We start from the raw sequence: 20,443 nt of genomic DNA, 5'->3' as shown, positions 1-20,443 counted from the left end.
CTTGTCAACACCACCTGGCTTCATCACGACTATAACTCTACGGCCGCGCTGGCCGAACAAAGACAACACACGAATCGCGAACAAGCCTGTCTGGCTGGCCACGCCGTCCGCTCTCTCACAAAACGCGACGCCCACGCATCCCGTCAAATTCCCTTTCCAAAGTCTCCGAACGCGCGCCAAACGCCTCAATCAACTGCAAGACCGCCAGACACACTCGCGCCGCCATGCTCAACGACCTGCTCGGGCCTCTGGGCTCGCTCCAACCGCGGCAAATTGCCGCACAAATCCTCAACTTCGCGCTTGTCCTGAGCACGGCCTTCATGCTCTGGAAAGGACTGTCCGTCGCGACCAACTCGCCGTCGCCGATCGTGGTGGTGCTGTCGGGCAGCATGGAACCGGCTTTCCAGCGCGGCGACTTGCTTTTCTTGTGGAATCGGGCCATGGACACGAGGATTGGCGAGGTGGTGGTGTACAACGTGCGCGGCAAGGACATCCCGATTGTGCATCGTGTTGTGAGGAGGTTTGGGGGAGGGTGAGTTTTCTGGTTTCCGGCAACGTTCGAGGGGCTTTCTTCTTGAGCGAGGCCAAGGAGCAAAACAGAAGCATGGGCTAACACCCTCGCAGACCAAACCCCCTCCGTCTGCTCACCAAAGGCGACAACAACGTCGCCGACGACACGGAGCTCTACGCACGCGGCCAATCCTTCCTGAACCGCGAAAAGGACGTCATCGGCAGCGTCTTCGGCTTCATCCCGTGGGTCGGCTACGTGACGATCCTGCTCAGCGAGTACCCGTGGTTGAAGACGGTCATGCTGGGCTTGATGGGCTTGACGGTCGTGCTGCAGAGGGAGTAGTTTTCTTAGAAAGCATGGGAGACGGGGAGCTAGAATTGCGGGCAAGCAAAAGTTGCAGCACGATGGATGGCTCCGAAAATGGCGAGGGCCGGCTGTGAAAAAACTCCACACGGTGTACGAGGCCGAAAAGTCCAAAAGGATTCATGCCATTATCTTGCATTAGACCGAGGCGGTAACGAAACCATTTAGCTTCTTCTCCGTACGCATTGGATCAAAGGGCAAACGGATGATCGGACAGGTTCTCATGAGCACCGAAGGACATCCCTCCAGCATGTGCTGTGCCTACGAAAACAATGGAAAAGTAACAATTCATACATTCAGTCCTCCTTGGCAACCCATTCGCTCTGTTCACTTGCTGATATGAATATTTACCTCAAATGTACCCCTGACCTCCCTCTTCTGTGTCCAGTCTCTATTTTCAAACAAATTAACAACCGGCAAGAGCCAACAGACTGTTCGTCTGTCTCCTCACTTCACCAAAAAGACGTCAACCTCCTCAAAGAGACCAACCCAAGCGAGCATAAGGAGCAAAAGAGCAAAAGGAATGGAATGCGGGAGGCAAGATTCGAACTGTGTCCGTATTAGTAACTGCCTGGTCCTTCTCAAGTAGGAAGGTATGACTTACCTCGCGGTTTCTGCTTGATTCCGTGTGGATAGGTGGGAAAGCAGCGCCTTAACCACTAGGCCACTCCCGCTTGTTTTTGTGATGGAGGGGACTTGCCGTAGTAGGTTGATATGTGGGTGGGAAAGAGCAGCGTCTGGGAAGGTGCAGGAGGAAGGTGGGACTGGGAGATGAGAGTTTTGGCGTCTTTCTGAGTTGGGAAAAGTACACTTGGATCACGGCGGCGTAGCCTACATGTAGGTGTGGATCGTCTTCCAGGAAACCAGGATAATTTGACGCTACAAGTACTGGGCCACTGTGCCTTTGCCTACAGACACCTCACTCGTATATCGATGTACGAGTGAGGTGGAACATGCTCAAATTGTTCCGGCGACCCGCAAAACCACGCTTGTTCCTACCGACTGGCCGCCACCAGCTCAGTGACTGACTGAATGACAGTAACAACGAGACCTTCGAACAAGCGGTGAGCTGAGTTGTCAACGGTGGGGAATAATGTGACGACAGCAGGCAGCGAGCAGCTCGGCTACAGACCGGGGCCGGATGGCCGCGTACAGCTTTCCGTAAATACCCATCCATTCAGATAAGGAGGGACAGGGGGCGGCGGGCATCTGTTATGGCATACGGACTCAGTCGGCATTGGTTTGTTACCGGCGGGGGCAGCCAAGCGTCGCAAAGCTCCCTTGGGAAATGGAGAGGGGACATGGTGCAAATTTGATTTTTTGATAGTGGATCGTAATTCGAAGATATTGGTGGGAGAAGAGTGCCGGCATGCCTTTGCCCCCTGCCGGAGCCCGATGTGCAGCTTGCTGCATTGCACATCTGTACAACTCTGGACGTGGCAAGCAGGGCGGCAAGAAGGCTACGTACATACATATTGATAGTCCCGCGAGACAAGCGACCACAGCAGGCGGACACTGGGAATCCAATTGCTGTGACCAAACGAAAAACACGACTCAATACGCATGCTTTGCTGTATTGAACCGTATGCTTCAAGAGCTCTCACCGAGAATGCCTCTGCTCCCCAACGCCATGCTAATTGACCCCGAACATCAGCATCACCAATCCTCAATCTGAAACTCGAACTTCTGGTCTCCTTTGCCCCTTCCAATGGGCCTACCCTCGGCATCAAACAAAGATCTTTCAACAAACGTCACGCGGCCATCGCGATCAACAAGGACGAGTGACTGTCGCTGGGTTCCGTAGATTCCGCTGGTGGGAACGTTAGCATCAGCCGTCTCATTGCCGTTCTTTGAAAATGAAATCTCGTCAGTGGGCTTGGCCACGGTGCCGTCGCCCTCGCGGCCAATGTCGGGGATGAAGATGCTGTTGCGCAGCTGGCGCAGATAGACCTCCCAGCTTTCGCCGTGCTGGTGCTTGGGCAGACTGTCAGTGCTCAGAACTCCGAATAGGCGCTCGAGTAGCTGGTCCCGCGTCTCGCCCGCAGCGACGCTGGCAGCGACGGCGGCCGCGGTGGCTTCTTCGCCGCGAACAATCTTTGGCCATGAATTGTCGCCGTAGTGCGAGTTGCTGAGGGCGTGCGTCTCGCCCGGTGAGCCGGCGACCCAGATCAGCCCGTGGACGTCGGGCGTACGGTTGGAGAGAATGGCGAGGCCTTTGCGGTCTTTTACGCCATTGCTGGATACGCCGTTGGCATGATGGCCGTCGTTGTCATCGTGCTTGGAGACCACGTCTTGCAGACGACCGTACAGCAGACTGAAGCCACCGACGCCCTTGACCTGCTCTTCATCGACTAAGCGCTGGGCAAAATCGGCAGTAGATTCGGTCGAGTTGGGGGCAAGCTTCAACCACGCATTCGGGATGGCGCCGCGGCTCTTCTCCTCGCAAATGACAACGCCCTCCTCGCGGAAGTTGGTGAGGCAGGCCAGGCGGCCTTGGCGGGTGATTCCCAACCAGGTGCCGTGGACGGGGCGGTGCAAGTCGTAGCCCCCTAGGACGTGGTCATGTGGAGGCGCCCACCACTGGGCCGGAGCCGTGGGGCGGCGAAGGTACTCCTGTGATATGTCAGATATGGGACTCGAGGGGGACAGGAATGAGCATATGTACGTCGCGGTTGTTGAGTAGAATAAAGGGGTAGTCTGGGTGTGCGGTTGTCACAATGGCGATACACATTACGGCATGGGAACCGACGCAGTCGGTGGTGTAGAGCAAGTGTGCCTGGTGACCAAAGGCGGTGAGGAGTGAAGTTAAAACTATGGCGCCAAAAATGATCAAGCCGTGAGGATTATAAAGGAGAACAAGCGGCGTCGTGGGCAGACCTCACATGAGCGCCTCGCAATATGTAAGTAGGCACCGGAGTGGAAGGCAAATGGCAGTTCAAGGTTGGCATCGCTCGTGACGTGGAAGCACCTCGGGCTTTTTAGCAGCAGCTGCGGGATGTCGGCGTGCAGCTCCAGTTTGCAAGACGTATATCGTGGTGCCACATAAGCTCGTGTGGTTGAGTGACGAGTGACTGGGTCGTTCTGGAGTCGTCAAGTACCAGTGGAGAGAAAGAGCCGCAGGCGACATTGTCGCAGAGAGCGTCTGGTTGCCGTTATGGAACCAAAAATACATGGGCGTGGCAGGCACGCTATCCCTGTTGAGACATGCGCCTAGCATCGGCTGACTGGGAGGATGGGAGTAAGAGTAGCACAGAACATCAGGCGGAGGGGATGGAGTTGAATTCAGGAAGTTGTCAGGCCCATGGACGACATGAATTGCTTCTACCACGGGCTCCGGGTGTGTTGCGGGTGACGCAGTTGATGGTTCTTATCGAGCTATCAGCAATCACGCCCCGTGCCGAAGCTGCAAGCGGGCGGTGAACCGGGGGGTCCGCGGCGGCGGGGCGCAGATCGACTGCCCGGACTCTTTGGAGCGGCACAATCGTCACCTCAGGCTCAGGTAGGGTAGGTAGCCTTCAGGCACTCAGTCTTTGTCTACTTCTCCTCCCACTCCTCCGCCTCTCCACCTCTTTCCTTTCCTTCTTCCCGACACCTCCCGCCCATCGTCGTGAGGCATTTCGCAATCATGTTTTTTGGAATATTCGACATCTTCCCCAATCTCCTCACGTACGTCCCGCTCCCTGCCCCTCATGGTCCTAATCGGCTCAACCCCATGCCTCAGATTCGTTGAGTCAATACACTGCTGACAAGTCCCGCCAAATAGCACGGGAGTATCTACCCTCTTTCCCATCTTCGCCTCCTACAAGGCCTTGCGGACGCGCGACCCTGCCCAACTGACGCCATGGCTCATGTACTGGGTCGTCTTCACCATCGGCCAAACAGCCGAGGCCTACGTAGGCTGGGCCGTTGACTGGCTTCCATTTTATGCCTGGCTACGATTCGGCGCCTACTGCTATCTCGTTGCTCCAGGTGCCGCGGGCGCGCCGCACCTCTACACCACATACGTGCACCCGTTCCTGGCGGAGCATGAGGCCGAGATCGACCGCTTCATCAGCGAGGCCCACGACAATGCCAAGCGCGCCGGCTTCAACTACCTCAAGCAGGCCATCGAGTTCCTCAAGGTCAACGTGCTCGGCCTGCCGCCCCGCGAGCCCACCCCGCCTCCATCGCGCGCCGGCGCCGCAGGTGCCGCTGCCGGATCCTACGCCCAGAACCTCTTCTCCCGCTTCAACCTGCCCGCCGCGGGCCAAGGGCTTGCTGCCCCGGCCGGCGACTTCTACGGACTGGTTGCGGGCGCCTTGCAGGGCGCCGCGGCATGGCAAAAGACTGGCAGCGGCGGCGGCGCACGCGGCGAAGGGCCCGAAGCGTTGATCCCCGAGGAGGTGTCGCGCAGCTCGCCCGAGGAGCGCCTGTCATACATATCCTCTAGGAAGGATCAGCTGCGCATGCTGATGCAGGCGTTTGACCGCGAGGCCGACCACCTGTCGTCGACGCGCAGCAGCAGCGAGAACCGGACGCCGGGCGAGTTCCGCGAGAGCGGCGAGGGCTTCCTGTCCAAGAGCAAGAGCGAGCTGGAGTTTGATCGCGTCGAGTACGACGAGGCGCTGGGCGAGGACCACCACCACGGACAACAGCACGGAAATAAGATGGGCCAGCGGACCGCGAGTGGCGGATGGATGCCGTGGCAGTGGGGCGGCAGCGGTGCCGGCGCTGGAAGCCCCCAGGGACACGACAGCGGATCGACCAGCAGGGAGCGCTCGCGCTCGCGCGATGACCGGGCCAGGTCGAGCGGTAACGACCTGGCATACTGATGATGAAGCTGCTGCACGCACTGAATCCCCACATTTTTCACGACAATGGCGCAAATACGGTTTTGGTCTGGCTTTTTTGGGAATGTACGGACGGGAATGATGTTGTAGGGTCTCGAATGACACGTAGACCAAACCGGGTCGATTGGTCGGCTGGCTGTTCCTCGTGGCGTGGTACATTGTCTGGATTCACGGCGTCACAAGGGGGTGGGAGGATCAGGGGTGAGGACGGACAACCCCAATAAGAGCAGGAGGCACTCGCAGTATCCCTCATTTCGCGCGCCTCGCCCACGTACGCATAGAAATGTGTGCGTCGTCGGTTGCCGTCGGCGACGTCTGCCCTGTTCATCACCAGGCAGAATGGGGAGCACTACTGAACTGAAGCGATTCAGGACAAGAGGAGGAAAACCCTATCATCAATGAGAAAGCCCGCAACTTGCACCACGCACCGCACGTATCTAGGTAGCCAATCACGAAACGAATGACCTACCTCTGTTGCACCTTCTGTTGTTGATTGCAATGGCCTGAGTTGATTTGAGGAAAGAGATGGGATTCTTTGGTATCTTGTTTGCGCGTGCCTCATGCACTCCCTGACTACACATGAACTCAACACTTCTTCTTTTTTGTCCTCCTGCTTTTGCTCTAGATCCTTCCGTGTAATGTCGACGACGGCCAAAATCATTTACGGGGCAGCCGGCCGGCTGGCTGTGCTCATGCGGCACGGCACATCGGGTATGTAACCATGTGGAAGGACCGCAAACCTTTCCTTTTGCCAGACAGAGCCGTAGCCAAGTGTGGATGCTGGGCCAGGCGAAATATTTGCCCCGCCATTTTTTTTTTTTTTTTTCCAGACAGCGCAAAACGACGTCGAAACAGACGTTCAGCCACGCCTCCGCGATCCTAGGTAGCCTGGCTCAAAACTTGCTCTCCTTGAACGGATACGGCAGCTCGTCGTCCTTGCGCAGCCAGATCTGCTTCTTCTTCTTGGTGACGACGTGTTCCGCCCAGACCTTCTTGCCGTGTTCCTTGGTGAACTTGCGGATGAAGCGCGGGTCCCACAGCTCGCTGGCGACGCCCAGGTCCTTGCAGCAGCGCATGAGGGCGTTGCTCTTGCAGCCCTCGGTGGCCGTGGGGATGCCGTCCGGGTCAAAGTACTGCTGCTCGCCGCGCGCGACGCTGACCAGGCGCCCGCCGGCGACGAGCCCGTACTCGCGCGTGACGAGCTTGGGCGTGACAATGGTCTCGCCGCGCGGCGCGAGGCCCCACCCGCCCGGCCCAAACGCCCGGTTGAGGATGCGCCGGTACTTGATCTCGGGGAGGTAGACGATGCCGTCGGGTTTGATTTCAATGTCGTCCGGGTTGAGGGGCTCCAGCAGCGCCGCCGCGGCTTCCGGGCTGAACGGCGTCGCTGAGAGCCCGTGGAAGCTGCGTGACCAGTCGGGTTGGGCGCTGCCTTCGCTGTCTGCGGGTAGGGGTAGGTCGAGCGGCTTGTCGAGGAGGCCTTCGTCGAGGGAACGCGTGGGCGGCACGCCGTTGCCGTTGCCATTTCCGTTGGTGGCGGGTGTTTCGGGAGCGTTGGAGGTGGAGGTGGAAGTGGAAGTGTTATTCGAGTAGCTGGACCGCGCTGGGGTCGGCGTCGGTCTTTGTGGTTTGTATGGAGTGGAAGTGCCGGCGGGACTGGGCGTAGCACGACGCGCTGGAGTCGTGTTCGTGGTGGCGGACTGAGGACGCGGGCTGGATTCGTTTACATAGCTGCGCTTGGCGATGCCAGAGGCAAGGCGGTAGGAAGAAACTCGTGGGGTATGGAGGGTCTTGCAAAGGCCAGACGCGGCCTGCCGGGCAAAAGGGGAGCTCATTGTGAGGTTGGGTGTTGAAAGGTGGTGACCAGGATTCGCGTCTGAAGTTTCGAGCGAAGTGCAACCTGAGACGCTTGGGCTCCCGCGGCACAGACCAAGCGCGGAAGCTCCGAGACACTTTTATCTTATCTCCTTGTCGGCTAGCTATCGCGGCGATGACCTCATTGACATGTTGAACGGAAGTCTTCCATCAGGGTTGCAAAACAAAGAGCATCATGAACAACATTAATTACCGTAACTACCGAGTGAGATGTTTTGTCGGACCATCTATTCTACTCTTCATGCGCATGCCAAAATAGGCAGATGGATGGTCCCTTTCGCCGTGATATTCATGTTCAGAAGCGGGCCAAAATATCCCAATTCTTCAAGTCGTAAAGAAAGATCATGCTTCTTATATTCAAGCCTTCCAGTCAGCGACAGCCTCGTCAACCAGCTGCCTGTAGCGCTGCTGGTTCTCGAGCTGCTCCAGGAAGACCTTATATTTGGCCGCCAGCAGCTTCTTCTCGCCCTCGTTTGTCGACGGCTTGATCATCTTACCAGGCTTGCTGTACTTGTCCATGATTTCCCACAGAGGCGTCGTCTTGCCCTCCTTGTCCGCAGAGGCAGCCTTTGCACCAAGCATGGCTGCGCCATGGACGACGGCGGCATGGACGTAGCGGGGAATCAGCACCGGCATGTCGCAAGCCGTGGCGATGAGGTGCATCAGAATGTCGTTCTGACACTGCGAGCCGGACATGAAGATGGACGACAGCTGGTGTCCACACTCATTCATGGTGGTCACAATCTGGTGAGTTTGGAGGGCGATAAACTCCAGGGTGCCAAGGTAGTACAACGCAAGGCCGTCCAGCGACTTGTCACTGCTGAGACCAACAATAGATCCCTTCATGTTGGGGTCGGCAATGGGAGAGCGGTTTCCAAAAAAGTCGCCGTACATGAAGAAGTGACGGCCAAGCCAGCTGATGGAGGGCGCATTGTGCTTTTCAGCCAATTCGCGCAAGTGCTCATTCAGGTATTCGTAAATGTTGGTGTTGAACGTCTCCGCCACCGTCATGGCCTCATTGAAGGCCGGGTGCGTCTCAATGACGTATTTGAGGAGCTCGCCAGTTGCGCTCTGTCCACCTTCGGCCATCCAATAGCCTGGCAGCAGGACATCACGGTAAGGTCCCCACACACCGGGAACGAAGACTGGATCCCGGGACATGGCCAAGTGGCAAGTCGAAGTACCGGCCACGGCGGCGAGACGAGTAAAGGCCTGCGAAACGTCGTTCTTGGGAGCCTCCGAGTTGAGCTCTTCCGCACCCAATCTGACCTTGGCTCCGACAGTTCCGATCCAGCCGGCGTAGGCGTCAATGACACCGCTACCGACGGCGATGCCAGCTGGCAGACCCATATCCTGGGCAGCGCGGTCGCTAAGGGTTCCGACAATCTCGCCGGCGGTTGAATACTCGTTGTTCTGTGAATTGATTAGCCACTTTCTCATCCTGTAGAAGTTGGAGAAGGCTAACCACCCCGTTGACTCCTCCTATCCGCTTGAAGTTGTCCTCGACGAGGTCCTCCAAGCCAATCTCCTTGAGGAAGTCTTCTTGCCAGCCCTTGACACTGCCGTCAACGCCAACGGGCACGAAACCTTGCTTGCAGACAACGCTGCAGAAGCTGCGAGTCTCGGCGCCCGTGGCCATGTGGGTCAATGCATCCGTCAAGTCGTAAAACTTGCACTTCTTGAACAGCTCGGGCGGCATGTTGTTCTTGAGCCACAAGACCTTGGGAATTTCCATCTCAATGGACATCTTGCCTCCAACATAGCGGAGAAGGTTGTGCTTGGTGTTGTTAATCTTGACCGTCTCGTCGACAGGACGGTGGTCCAGCCACAGAACGACATTGCGGTCGTTGCCGTCCTTGTTGTCAAAGCTGGGTCCAGTGATGCAGACGGGCTCGTCTGTCTCGCCATTGAAGACGGTGAGCGAGCACGTGGCGTCGAAACCAATGCCGCGGACGGTGCTGGCATCGACGTTGTGCTGGTCGAGGGCGCGACGAATCGACGAGCAAATGCAGCGCCAAATGTCGGTCGTGGATTGCTCCTGAAGTGACGTCAGCATGCTTTCACAAGTGAAGCTCGAGCTCGACTTCACTTACGTAGTATCCGGTCTGGGGCTGCCAGAGGCCAATGTTCTCCGAGGCGAGGCCGACAATGTCACCCTTCTCGTTCATGATGCAGGCGCGGGCGCTGCCCGTTCCCACATCAATGCCAATGTAGTGGTCCTCAAAGGGACGGAGCTCATTGTGAGGGTCGGTCGAGAGCTGGCGGGACTGCTGCCTCGAAGGCTTCCTGTAGGGAAGAGAGGTCATGGTGGCGGTAGTGTTTCAATGGAATTGGGTAGAAGTCAGGTGTCAAGGTGAGAATTGACAGCTGGGATGAGAGATGGGAGCAAAAAAAGGAAGAAAGAACAAGCCAGTGTGTCAATTGAAGCTGAGGGGTCTGTAGAGGTGTCACAAGGAGGGGTTGAAGGGAGGAGAGTCGAGATATCGTGAGGAAGAGCTGCAAAGAAGCTTTTTGTTGAGCAGGAGGGCAGCAGGCAGGCACCCTGAGCTTAAGACCGGGGAGCTCCAAGCCATGATGTCGTAACCAGCACCAGCTCGGAATGCTTTTTGGCGAGGAGAACTGAGATCCATCCAATTGACCAGGCCAAGCAGCGCCAATCCCCACCGCGCAGTGCCTGGAAACACCAGAGCTTTCCCCACGATGGTCGCGATTTTCGTCTAGTCCAGGACCCACTGGCCCCCGGTCTCTCCGCCACCACCCGCCATTGGGCCTCGCCCCGGTCTGCCTTGACTCGACGCCGTTGCACAACTTGGAGCTGCGCGGCATTCTGACCTGGCGAGTTTGCTTGACGACGTGTCCAAGAATTGGCAGCAAAAACTAAGGCCTTGAAGCTGCAACCTACAACATAGCGGCGCACTTGGCTCCGCCGTCGACCGCAGCCCTACCGCCGCCCGTCACAAAGTGGGCCGCAAAACATCATCCCGCCGCCGCCGCCGTCGGTTCCATCCATTCGCCACCTCACATCAACGTCAACAACGTCGGCATCGCAGCAGCACCGCGTCAGTTCTGCATCAACAGCAGCAGAAGCAGGCCACAGGAGCAACCCTACCCGACACGGCATGGCTCCCGCATCAGTAGCCATGGCGCCCGTGCGCTTCCTCCAGGCTGTCCTGCTCCTCATCGTCGCCTTGAGCGCCGTCGCTGTCGCCGATAGCACTACGGACACGACAACCCTCACCCTGCTCGCCTGGCCACTAGGCAAAGAAGCGCAATCACGACCTTTGGCCAAGCTCTCCTACAACGCCGCCAACGCGTCCGCCGCCCTTCTCTCGTGGACACCGCCCACCAGTCCCTCCGACCTGTCCTCGCTCGTACGCGTCGGTCTCTCGCCCAAATCGTCGTCGTCCTCCTCCAGCATCCTTACTTCTGCCGCCGCCTTGAGTCCCTACTATAAAAAGACGCTGGTGCTGCACGCAGCTTCCCACGACGCCGCCGACATCTTCACCGTTGGTCTAGGCGCTGTGCCGCGCACAAACGAGGCCGAAGACGAGGTCGATGTGCGTGTTGAGCGCGTGAAGAAGGGACCTGCGCCTGTGCTAAACAAGCCCGTCGTTTTGGACGAGAGTGGCAAGGTGGCTGGCCAGGAGGAGCCGCAGAAGACGTTTTTGCAAAAGTGGGTCATCTGCCGTTTCCAGCGTCTTTTTTGCTTGACGGTTGCTAACATGCACTTGACAGGTATTGGTGGGCCATTGCGCTGTTCTTGGTTCTCCAGGTTGTCGCGGGCGGAGGAAAGGAGTAGGACTTGTAGGCCTGATGTCATGGTTATCCTCGAAAGGATATACCCAGAAAGGGAGAGCTGTAGAGAAGAAATCTCAACAAAGCGAAAAAGATTACACGCAAAAATGCAACGAATACTCCAAGCCGGTGACCTGGACACAGTGGGTTACAAAAGAAATGGCAACTTTGGTGTGGTGTGCTCGAATGCTCCTTGGAGTTGTGTTCTCAGAATTCGTCATTTAGTGAGTTGAAAATTAGCATATGTGTACACAGGGAGTCATCAAGCGCCTTGCTCTCTAAAGACTTGGACGTTTAAGCTTGTAAAAGGATAGCCACTAGGAGCATCCATACACCTCGTAGCGCCTTGGATTCACCATTTCTTTTGCAAATCACTGTGTGGAAGAAACCTGTGATGACAAATTTGGGGCCCACTGTTCTTGAAGTACTTTCCGGAGGCCATCTGCTCATCCATCCCTCTTTTAGTCAAAGAAGACATACACAAGCAAGTGGTGTAGGTAACCCGGCTGTGACTGGCGCTGCTTTGCTACTTTTGATCAGTCAGATGCTCACGTAGCCATACTGCTTGATTAGGTATACTGACGGGGTTCATGGATGACGGGCGCTCTTGAAGACTCCCTATACGAAAGACAAGGTGACATAACTCGCTCACATCAATCGTAACAGGAGCAGAGGGCAAGGCGGATATCCAACGGGGTATCTTTGATGATGGCTATGAAGAGCACAGCGAACGCACGTCCAACTGCGAGGGCTCGCTGTACAACTACGAGTAACGAATCTTGTCTGATCAAAAGAAAAAGGCACTCCAGAATTAGAGGGAGAGACATCAACAGTAACAAGAAACAGGGGAAGATGTGAAAACGACAGCAACAAAAAAGACCACCGAAACGCCCCTACAGCAAGGTCTGCAAATCATGTACCGCGCTTGAACTGACACATCTGAAATCATGGACCAAAAAGACTAGAAACAAAAGAAAAGGTGGAGAGGAAAGAGGGCTGAAGGCAGAAACGAGGACAGTCTGAAGCAATACAAAAGATGGTGCCTGCCATACGATAATGAAGCCCCAGACTCCGAAAACAGACCGGTTGTGCACATCGACATTGGAAAATGAGAGAGGGTTAGGAAAAGGTCAACAGCACTTGCCGCTCTTCTTCTCTCGCCGTTGAGTGTCTGTAGACATGTCATCCGCACCAGCGCTCTGTCCATTACCGACAGCTGGGGAAGGGAAGCCAAGCCAGCTTCTTCGCTTGTCGCCGATGCCAACCCTGAAGCTTCCATTGGGATTGGCGTTGGTGTACTCGAAGTAGCCGTTCGGATTCGAGTAGGTGTTGAGGCCTGGCGTGACTCCGCGCGAGCTCAGCATCTCGAGCTCCATGACCTTGTTGCGCTGCTCGACCAACTTGCGCGTGATGACGCGAAAGACTTCCTCAACGCCCTCGCCGTCTTTGGCGCTGATTTCGTGACAGCAATCCCAGCCAATATCCTGGCCCCAGAAGCCACTGCTGCGGTTGCTCTGCGGGCTCGCCATGCCGCTGTCGTCCTTGCCGCCATTTGCGACGCCCCAAAGGCTCCGCGGAATCGGTGTTGTTGGCTTATCGTGCAGCTGATGTTGCGGGTACAAGTTCTCGGCGACGTAGGCTATACAACGCTCGAATGGGACTTTGCGCAGAGTGGGATCCTCGGCGACCTTGTCAGATTTGGTGCCAACAACATGCAGGATAATGTCGTCGCCGAGGACGTTCTTGAGCTCGAGCAGCCAGCGGCCCATTTCTTCAAAGGACTTGGGGTCTGTAATATCGTAGCAGAGAACGGCGGCATTGGCTCCTACGCGAACACAGTCAGCAAACGGCGTGGGGAGTGAGACTGCCATGCGGCGCTAAGATGCAGGGTCTGTCTGTCTATACAGGGTCCAAGTGGGTAGAGCACGTACCCCGGTAGTACAGTTTGGAGATGCTGCGGTACCGCTCCTGGCCGGCCGTGTCCCATATCTGCAGTCGCACGACGGTCGAAGTGTCGATGTCAACAACCTTCTTGGTGAGGAACGAGGCGCCGACGGTCGAGGTGGTGTTTGCAAAGTTGTTCTTGACGTAACGGTGGACCAAGCTTGTTTTGCCGACACCTTGAGAGCCCAGGACGACAATCTTGGCCTCAAGGTCGGTGCCGGCCATGTTCGGGGGGCTCTGCGGCACCTGGAGAGAAACGGGTTTGGAGGGCAGTTTTGTTTCGTGGGGCGGCGAAGTTTGAGGGAGTGAGACGAGTCGGGGCAAAGGCCGGATTAGCGTAGAAGATGGTGGGAACCTGATGATGGGACGCTGGCTTTTCCCTGGTGCTGCAAGTGCGGCGTTGGGCGATGTGCTCTAGGCTAGGTCGACGATCGGCACTTTCACGACGACGGCGAAGACAAGAAAAGACAGAAGGAAAGGGCCTGGAGACGTCCAAGAGCCATAGGCGACCTCTGCATGGCCTCGTCGACTGGAGTCTAGCAGCGAGCGAAGGCGGCGGGAAATGGTGTTGAGTTGTGGGAGTAGTAGTGGTACGGATAGTGGTGCGATCTGACAGCGAGCTAGGAAGAGTGAGAGGTGCGCGTGCTCATGGACGGCAAGCCCAGCCGCCGTCGCCTTGGTCCACGCCCGCCTCAGACACGCCAAAAACAGGCCGAGGGTGGCCGTCGACCCGCCTGAGACTCGTTTCGTCGACGCTAGAGCTAGCCATGGTGCAAATACATGCAATTCTATATGGATATATCGAGTTGACTACTGGAAGCGTGAGAGCCACAGTCAGAGCCACCGTCGGGCCTGTCCGGGCGCATCGGTCCCGCGTCGGCTGCTTAATTTAAATCCCTGTCGCAAAAATCACAACACCATAAAGACGTCACGCCTCTCTCTGCGTTGCCGAGCCGACTGCTGTTGTGTCTCGCACCACTTGTGCCACGCATCATGTCTCCCCAACCGCTCTCTTGAAAATTCAATATCCCGAATTGTGAGGCTGACGTTCGAGGCTGCCAGAAACTCGCAGTCCGTACTCAAATTTACCACTGCGGAGAATAGTCTGCGCCAGCGTCTCACTGTGCGGGTATTACGCCAGGGCTTGCTACTAAGATGATCCAGGAGACATGACCAGTGCGACTGTTTCTCAGAAATCTATCCGATGGCTCGAGCCACACTCAAACTGTTGCTGAAATCGCTCATAGGTGTCACTTGTATGTGCCTTGCCCATGGATAATTTCTCTATCTTTTGTTGGTCCATCTTCTGCGAGGAAACTACAAAGCGCAATCAGGATTCAAGAAGAGCAAAGATCAATGGCTGGTCCAGATCGACTCTCGCATATTATTTATCGGCAAAATGTTCCAAGGTTTCATCACTGCTCATCCTTACAGCGAAACAGAATTCCACATTCGTTCAGCTTTGTCAGATGCACTGGATATGGTTGTTTTATTGGAGCAAAACATCTATTCAAGGGGCTGAGGAGATGGATTGTTGGTGTCCTATCTCACCTTCTCGCCGTCTTCTGTTTCTTGGAAGGAGATGTTCAACGGTACTGCACCATCCGTTTCTCATGATGATATTCTGGTAGGGTCAAAATCAACGCCCCAACAGCAAGAAAAAATCTCTTTTGAAAAATCCCTTTCAACAGAACCCCTTTCCAACGATCCCCTTTAAAGTGCGACTTTTGCCCATCTCGAGTTTTGCCATTCCAGCATCACGTTCTTTCAAAATGGACCACCCACCAGCTCCTAAGGACCTCCCCAGTCCGTACATTTTCGACATGGAGGCTCAAACATTCGACTTCGATACAGTTTCGCACGAAACTCCTCTCCTGGCTTCTTACGACAACATGCCCTCGTTCGAAAGCCCTATCTCCGGGGATGAGAAGTCGTTTCTCCACGCCGCTTCGCTGCCCGGTCCCGTCAAACAAGAAGAGGCTCCTACGGACAGAAATCCTGAAACCAACCGAGTGGACCAGATTTTACTCATCCCAACCATCTTTCACATTATCTATATGCCTGTGGTATTCATTGTCTCCCTCGCACTTCCGCTGGAGACAGACCTCAAGGCCACATGTTTCCTGGTGCAAGCATCGATTCCTGTTGCTCTGATGGGCTGCGTTGTATCTTTTGCGTGGGTGGCATCTCCAAAAGTTCGGAGGCGCTTTCTCCTCACCTTCATTTCGCACGCCGTTTTCTTGATATGCTTGGCAGTTGGGATTGTAATCCGTAGGTTAAACCAACCTTCTTTTTCAAAATGGCGTTACTGACGATAGTCTCAAGGGACCTTGAGCAGAGATGGCTTGAAACAACAGGAGTGATTTTGAGAAAGTTGGTACAGAGCTCGAGGTTCGGTGGATAAAGTTGTGGCATGTTGATGCACTCAATATTTACATCCAACTTTTGTAGGGCTTCATACTCCCATTGTACTTGAGGTGGGAATTCCTATATTCGCGTTATTTGGAGAGGTGACAGAAATTTGCTGTGTATAATGAGTGAAGTCAAAAGGCTCGGTGTATTGGAGGATCATGTCGAGGAAGCGGTCCTGGCTTCTTTATCTCGTTCGGGCAAACGGGCCCAAGAAACGACCCGGATCGGCGCGTTGGTCGGGTCGTGGGTGCCGGGATTGCTTAGCAAACGTCGCCGAGCAATTGGCTAACGGCTGCTCTCCTCGGTCTTTACCCCACACTCTCGCGCTACGATCAACCGAGCTTGACCGCGCCAGTCGCATCGACTAGTCATGTACACGTCCCGGTATCCGTAGACGTCGTCGACTTTATACGCCACCTCGTCCTAGTATCATGACATTTATCTAAACCGTCCCACGCTCCAGTGACCGTGTTTGAGCCCTGACAACTCCTTCTCTCGCTTCGCCTCATCTCCTTCTCGACCCCGCGCCACCATGAACCACAAAAGCAACGACACGCAGCCGGTAAAGCTGTCCGGCGCCGACGTCGCCAAGCACGACAATGCGGAAAGTTGCTGGGTCATTGTCCACGGCCGAGCATACGATGTGACCGAGTTCCTCCCCGAACACCCAGGTGGAAGCAAGATTATCCTCAAGTACGCCGGCAAGGATGCTACCGAAGAGTTCGACCCGATCCACCCGCCGGATACACTGGAAAAATACTTGGAAAAGGACAAGCATCTGGGCGAGGTGGACATGAACACGGTAGAGCAAGAGGAGAAGGCGGAAGACCCAGAGGAGCAGGCGCGTCAGGAGAGGATAAAGGCTATGCCCATATTGGAGCAATGCTACAACTTGATGGACTTTGAGGCTGTGGCGAGGAAGATTATGAAGAAGACTGCGTGGGCATATTACTCCAGTGGCGCAGATGATGAAATTGTAAGAAACCACCTCATGAAGTTCTCCCTGGCACGGGATTCAATTTCTCCTTATCGTCGCACTATCAACATGAGGTAATGATGCTGACCTTACTAGACACTCCGCGAGAATCACTCTGCCTTCCACAAGATCTGGTTCCGTCCGCGCGTTCTCGTTGATGTCGAAAAAGTTGACTTCTCATCCACTATGCTTGGCACCCCCGTATCCATCCCCTTTTATGTCACTGCCACAGCGTTGGGCAAGCTCGGCAATCCGGAAGGCGAAGTTGTACTGACGCGAGGCGCCCACAAACACAACGTCATTCAAATGATCCCGACACTAGCGTCATGTTCATTCGACGAGATCGTGGACGCAGCAGCCGACGGCCAAGTGCAATGGCTGCAGCTCTACGTCAACAAGAACCGCGAAATCACCAAGCGCATCGTGGAGCATGCCGAAAAGCGTGGGTGCAAAGGGCTTTTCATCACAGTCGACGCGCCGCAACTGGGCCGCCGTGAGAAGGACATGCGATCCAAATTCGACGACGTAGGATCCAACGTGCAAAGCTCGTCCAACGACAACGTGGACCGCTCCCAGGGAGCAGCTCGCGCCATCTCCTCCTTCATCGACCCCAGTCTGAGCTGGAAGGATATTGCATGGTTCCAGTCCATCACGAAGATGCCCATCATCCTCAAGGGCGTGCAATGTGTCGAGGATGTTCTCCGCGCCGTCGAGTATGGCGTCCAGGGCGTCGTTCTTAGCAACCACGGCGGCCGCCAGCTTGACTTCGCGCGCTCCGGTGTAGAAGTATTGGCCGAGGTCATGCCCATCCTGCGCGAGCGCGGCTGGGAGAAGAAGATCGAGGTCTACATTGACGGCGGCATCCGTCGCGCGACTGACATTATCAAAGCTCTATGTCTTGGTGCAAAGGGCGTCGGCATCGGGCGTCCTTTCCTCTACGCCATGTCTGCATACGGTCTTGCAGGCGTGGACCGCGCCATGCAGCTGCTCAAGGTAGGTCAAGTCCCTACACCTCATTTCTTCAGTCTCCATCACAACAGCACGGGCTAACTTCACATCCAGGACGAAATGGAAATGAATATGCGTCTGATTGGCGCGTCGAGCGTCGACCAGCTCAACCCCAGCCTGCTCGACACGCGCGGCCTGAGCTTCCACAGCGCTGGTGTGCCCTCCGACACGCTCAGCCTCAACGTCTACGACCCCTTGTCCGGTCCTAAGGAGAAGTCGAAGTTGTAGGGGGTGGCAAGCGGTCGAGAGTAACGGGGGGGGGGGTGGTTTCATCTGCGTAGAAGGAGATGGAGATGGACAGTTTCTTCTTATTTCGCTGCTTTTTTATACGGTACATAGCGCTGAAGGTTCTTGACTGTTGGCAGTACGGCAAGAGATATCCGTGTGCTGATTTCCTTTTCTAGATGAGAGTTTCCAAGACTGTTGTCTCCAGTGCCTTCAAATACTAGAGGTGTGGCTAGATAATACGTTCAATTTCTTGTTGATTTTGATTCGGATATGCCGCAGTGAGTGGACACATAATCCTGCTGTGGGTGTTCTTTGACGTGCAAGCAGTTCAAGGATTGATGCATGCTCTACAGCAGGTTGTCAAAAGGAATGCAATGCGGACTGGCCATGCTGGGAATGGGAGTGGAGGAGAAAGACGTGTAAAGCGTCTTTGGCGTTGCTACCGATTGCGTACTGATTACTCTACATAAACACCGAGCCCCTGGACCCAGTCAACATAAAGAGACGCCCATCTTGTTCCTTAAAGCTCTACGACGCCATTGATACGATCGAGTGTCTCTACTGCGCACGTGTTTTACTATTCTATCCGCGCGGTTCATGGCGCTACTGCCCAAATTGTATTGTTGAACCAGAAATCTACTTTGCCTCGCCGCTGCAGTAAGTTGAAGGAAAAAACGTGAAAAGGACGAAAGCAACAGAGGACGAATACTACAATCTAGGGGGATCAGCAGTCACAATGCATAATACGATGCCTCACCTCATTTCTCTTCTTCCACTTCATCGGCGGCGTCAAACGCTCGCCGTCCAAACTTCCACACCTGGTCGACCGTCAACCTGCGCGCAGGGCCTTCGCCCTCACCACCCGGCACCTCGTCCTCGCTCAAGACGACAAAATCCGCATCTGCACCAGGAAGCAGCGAGCCCTTGGTACGCTCGAGGCCGAGCATGCGAGCAGGCGTCGTAGTGACGGCCGCAACAGCCTGCGCGACATCGGCGCCGCTCCAGTTGAGGAATTTGTTCAGGCATTCGATGAGCGATACCGCGCTGCCGGCGATGCGGCCCGTCTCCTGCTGGGTGAGGACAGACCCGCGCTTGACGATGCGGCTGCCGTTGGTCCAGTCGTAGACGCCGTCGGCCAGGCCGGCCAGCGCCATGGCGTCCGTCACTAGCACCATGCCGGCCGGGTGCGCGTGCCACGCAATCTTGATGGTCGTCGGGTGCAGATGGATGCCGTCGGCGATGAGCCCGAAGAATGGTTTCTGCTGCGCCGTTGTTGCTGCCGTTCCCAACACGCCGAAGATGCCTGGGTTGCGGTGGTGGAGAGGCCGCATGGCGTTGAAGAGGTGGGTTATCATGGATGCGCCGGAAGAAATGGCTGCACTGGCCTCCTCGAATGTTGCTTCCGAGTGCCCGATGGAGACGTCGATGCCGCGGGCGAGCAGCGAAGGGATACAGGAAAGCGTACCGGGGAGTTCGGGAGCGAGTGTGATGAGGCGGATTTGGCTGCGGGTATTTGTGTTGGTATTGCCTTGCATGTTTGCGGCGCCATAGCACTCTTCGAGGTCGACCATGCCATGTGGTGCTGTTCGCAGGACAGAAGCATTGTGGATACCGTTTTTGGACGGATTCAGAAACGGTCCTTCGCAATGCGCACCCAGAGATTCAGAACCATCGGCAGCGTTGCGTGGTGAGCCAGAGGGTCCAAGGTAGGGGAGTGCCTGGATTGATTTCCCACGTCAACTTTGTTGACTGCAACATGCTGGAATTGAGCTGACCTTGTGATAGACGTTCTTGTCCTGGCTGGTCAAGGTCGGGAGATAGGAAGTGACACCAGTGCGGATGAGGCTCTTGTTGACGCGCCGCACGCCTTTGGCATATTGAGAAATGTCTTCTGGGACGACTGAAAAATCAAAGCCAAAGCCGCCGTTGAGCTGGACGTCGATGAAGCCTGGTGCTACGATGCGGCCGCCCAGGTCTATAACTTCATCTGGCACCAGCTGGTGCTCGTAGAATACCTCTTGACTGTGTAGGACCTTGCCGGCTACAGAGCTGAACCACAGATCGTCATACACAAGGGCATCGCCTCGGACAACGCGGCAATTGGTAAATTTGGTGATGCCGCTGGGCTCGCGGACGGGAGAGATGGGAATTGCCGACGGCATGTTGGACAAGTTTTGACTGAAGGAATGACAGACTGGGCGTCAAGGAAAGAAAAAGAGAAGGCGTCTTGACATGGAAACAAGCAGAAAAAGCACAAACTTTTCTTCATCGCTAGCTGTGGAGCAGTGTCGCAGCGAATGGACGGCACATGCCAGGGCGCGTCAACGTCATGGTCGCAATGAGCTTGTCGCAATCGACAGCACTGGGAGCTTATCGCGTTGTCGCGCGATTTGGACGGGGTAACGTGGTTGAGGTTTGGGCGGGCATTGGCGGTCGAAGCCGAGAGGGGACCCTCCACTCAGGTTGTGTCCAGCTCAGGGCGGGCCGGCGGCAGATGTAACG

At 55.8% G+C, this 20,443-nt stretch overlaps 10 protein-coding genes and 1 non-coding gene across 11 annotated transcripts; 5 read left to right on the top strand and 6 right to left on the bottom strand.

Annotated features, from left to right (window-relative positions):
* Positions 1–22: 22 nt before the first annotated feature.
* BKA78DRAFT_302779 (signal peptidase complex catalytic subunit sec11) lies at positions 23–1,241 on the top strand. The gene is made up of 2 exons (XM_066887477.1): positions 23–532; positions 625–1,241. Exons 1-2 carry the CDS (start codon positions 225–227, stop codon positions 851–853), a joined length of 537 nt encoding a protein of 178 aa, XP_066749477.1. The 5' UTR covers positions 23–224; the 3' UTR covers positions 854–1,241.
* Positions 1,242–1,403: 162 nt separating this feature from the next.
* BKA78DRAFT_t7 lies at positions 1,404–1,548 on the bottom strand. The gene has a single exon. It is a non-coding gene; the product is annotated as a tRNA-Gly (tRNA).
* A 982-nt stretch (positions 1,549–2,530) lies between these two features.
* Positions 2,531–3,605, bottom strand: BKA78DRAFT_329326 (NRDE protein-domain-containing protein; the record flags this gene model as incomplete). The annotated part of the gene is made up of 2 exons (XM_066889659.1): positions 2,531–3,487; positions 3,540–3,605. The coding sequence occupies 2 exons, from the start codon at positions 3,603–3,605 to the stop codon at positions 2,531–2,533; spliced, it is 1,023 nt and encodes a 340-aa protein (XP_066749476.1).
* An 894-nt stretch (positions 3,606–4,499) lies between these two features.
* Positions 4,500–5,685, top strand: BKA78DRAFT_348808 (TB2/DP1, HVA22 family-domain-containing protein; the record flags this gene model as incomplete). Its single annotated transcript, XM_066890693.1, has 2 exons — positions 4,500–4,540; positions 4,638–5,685. The coding sequence occupies 2 exons, from the start codon at positions 4,500–4,502 to the stop codon at positions 5,683–5,685; spliced, it is 1,089 nt and encodes a 362-aa protein (XP_066749475.1).
* Positions 5,686–6,596: 911 nt separating this feature from the next.
* Positions 6,597–7,538, bottom strand: BKA78DRAFT_329325 (mitochondrial genome maintenance MGM101-domain-containing protein; the record flags this gene model as incomplete). Its single annotated transcript, XM_066889658.1, has 2 exons — positions 6,597–7,403; positions 7,431–7,538. 2 exons carry the CDS (start codon positions 7,536–7,538, stop codon positions 6,597–6,599), a joined length of 915 nt encoding a protein of 304 aa, XP_066749474.1.
* Positions 7,539–7,732: 194 nt separating this feature from the next.
* BKA78DRAFT_376161 (FGGY family of carbohydrate kinase) lies at positions 7,733–10,240 on the bottom strand. Its single transcript, XM_066892818.1, has 3 exons — positions 9,672–10,240; positions 9,044–9,616; positions 7,733–8,991 (listed from the first exon to the last, which is right to left on the bottom strand). Exons 1-3 carry the CDS (start codon positions 9,882–9,884, stop codon positions 7,936–7,938), a joined length of 1,842 nt encoding a protein of 613 aa, XP_066749473.1. The 5' UTR covers positions 9,885–10,240; the 3' UTR covers positions 7,733–7,935.
* Positions 10,241–10,718: 478 nt separating this feature from the next.
* On the top strand, positions 10,719–11,377 carry BKA78DRAFT_291427 (uncharacterized protein; the record flags this gene model as incomplete). The annotated part of the gene is made up of 2 exons (XM_066885896.1): positions 10,719–11,251; positions 11,314–11,377. The coding sequence occupies 2 exons, from the start codon at positions 10,719–10,721 to the stop codon at positions 11,375–11,377; spliced, it is 597 nt and encodes a 198-aa protein (XP_066749472.1).
* A 974-nt stretch (positions 11,378–12,351) lies between these two features.
* On the bottom strand, positions 12,352–13,633 carry BKA78DRAFT_13880 (putative ras-like GTP-binding protein). The gene is made up of 2 exons (XM_066882719.1): positions 13,305–13,633; positions 12,352–13,198 (listed from the first exon to the last, which is right to left on the bottom strand). The coding sequence occupies exons 1-2, from the start codon at positions 13,540–13,542 to the stop codon at positions 12,504–12,506; spliced, it is 933 nt and encodes a 310-aa protein (XP_066749471.1). The 5' UTR covers positions 13,543–13,633; the 3' UTR covers positions 12,352–12,503.
* Positions 13,634–14,783: 1,150 nt separating this feature from the next.
* BKA78DRAFT_13806 (uncharacterized protein) lies at positions 14,784–15,765 on the top strand. Its single transcript, XM_066882706.1, has 2 exons — positions 14,784–15,588; positions 15,643–15,765. The coding sequence occupies exons 1-2, from the start codon at positions 15,090–15,092 to the stop codon at positions 15,678–15,680; spliced, it is 537 nt and encodes a 178-aa protein (XP_066749470.1). The 5' UTR covers positions 14,784–15,089; the 3' UTR covers positions 15,681–15,765.
* Positions 15,766–16,055: 290 nt separating this feature from the next.
* BKA78DRAFT_13794 (FMN-dependent dehydrogenase-domain-containing protein) lies at positions 16,056–18,330 on the top strand. The gene is made up of 3 exons (XM_066882704.1): positions 16,056–16,705; positions 16,802–17,698; positions 17,768–18,330. The coding sequence occupies exons 1-3, from the start codon at positions 16,262–16,264 to the stop codon at positions 17,939–17,941; spliced, it is 1,515 nt and encodes a 504-aa protein (XP_066749469.1). The 5' UTR covers positions 16,056–16,261; the 3' UTR covers positions 17,942–18,330.
* A 369-nt stretch (positions 18,331–18,699) lies between these two features.
* BKA78DRAFT_243708 (N-acetylglucosamine-6-phosphate deacetylase) lies at positions 18,700–20,103 on the bottom strand (the record flags this gene model as incomplete). The annotated part of the gene is made up of 2 exons (XM_066883970.1): positions 18,700–19,659; positions 19,717–20,103. 2 exons carry the CDS (start codon positions 20,101–20,103, stop codon positions 18,700–18,702), a joined length of 1,347 nt encoding a protein of 448 aa, XP_066749468.1.
* Between the last annotated feature and the right edge of the window lie 340 nt (positions 20,104–20,443).

Source organism: Phyllosticta capitalensis, assembly GCF_038381095.1.
Source record: "Phyllosticta capitalensis strain CBS 128856 chromosome Unknown BKA78scaffold_1, whole genome shotgun sequence".
In the NCBI taxonomy this organism is placed as follows: domain Eukaryota; kingdom Fungi; phylum Ascomycota; class Dothideomycetes; order Botryosphaeriales; family Phyllostictaceae; genus Phyllosticta; species Phyllosticta capitalensis.
The sequence above is the reverse complement of the archived record's forward strand: the minus strand, read 5'-3'. Positions and strand labels throughout refer to the sequence as shown.

Coding starts and splice junctions, on each gene's coding strand:
- BKA78DRAFT_13880 (XM_066882719.1), bottom strand. CDS start 13,542: ATGGCCGGCACCGACCTTGAGGCCAAGATTGTCGTCCTGGGCTCTCAA. Junction 13,199..13,304: donor CTCCAAACTGTACTACCGGG/GTACGTGCTCTA, acceptor GTGTTCGCGTAG/GAGCCAATGCCGCCGTTCTC.
- BKA78DRAFT_376161 (XM_066892818.1), bottom strand. CDS start 9,884: ATGACCTCTCTTCCCTACAGGAAGCCTTCGAGGCAGCAGTCCCGCCAG. Junction 9,617..9,671: donor AGCCCCAGACCGGATACTAC/GTAAGTGAAGTC, acceptor ACGTCACTTCAG/GAGCAATCCACGACCGACAT. Junction 8,992..9,043: donor TAGGAGGAGTCAACGGGGTG/GTTAGCCTTCTC, acceptor ATCAATTCACAG/AACAACGAGTATTCAACCGC.
- BKA78DRAFT_13794 (XM_066882704.1), top strand. CDS start 16,262: ATGAACCACAAAAGCAACGACACGCAGCCGGTAAAGCTGTCCGGCGCC. Junction 16,706..16,801: donor GTGGCGCAGATGATGAAATT/GTAAGAAACCAC, acceptor TGACCTTACTAG/ACACTCCGCGAGAATCACTC. Junction 17,699..17,767: donor GCGCCATGCAGCTGCTCAAG/GTAGGTCAAGTC, acceptor CTTCACATCCAG/GACGAAATGGAAATGAATAT.
- BKA78DRAFT_302779 (XM_066887477.1), top strand. CDS start 225: ATGCTCAACGACCTGCTCGGGCCTCTGGGCTCGCTCCAACCGCGGCAA. Junction 533..624: donor GTGAGGAGGTTTGGGGGAGG/GTGAGTTTTCTG, acceptor ACACCCTCGCAG/ACCAAACCCCCTCCGTCTGC.
- BKA78DRAFT_13806 (XM_066882706.1), top strand. CDS start 15,090: ATGGACCACCCACCAGCTCCTAAGGACCTCCCCAGTCCGTACATTTTC. Junction 15,589..15,642: donor GGCAGTTGGGATTGTAATCC/GTAGGTTAAACC, acceptor GATAGTCTCAAG/GGACCTTGAGCAGAGATGGC.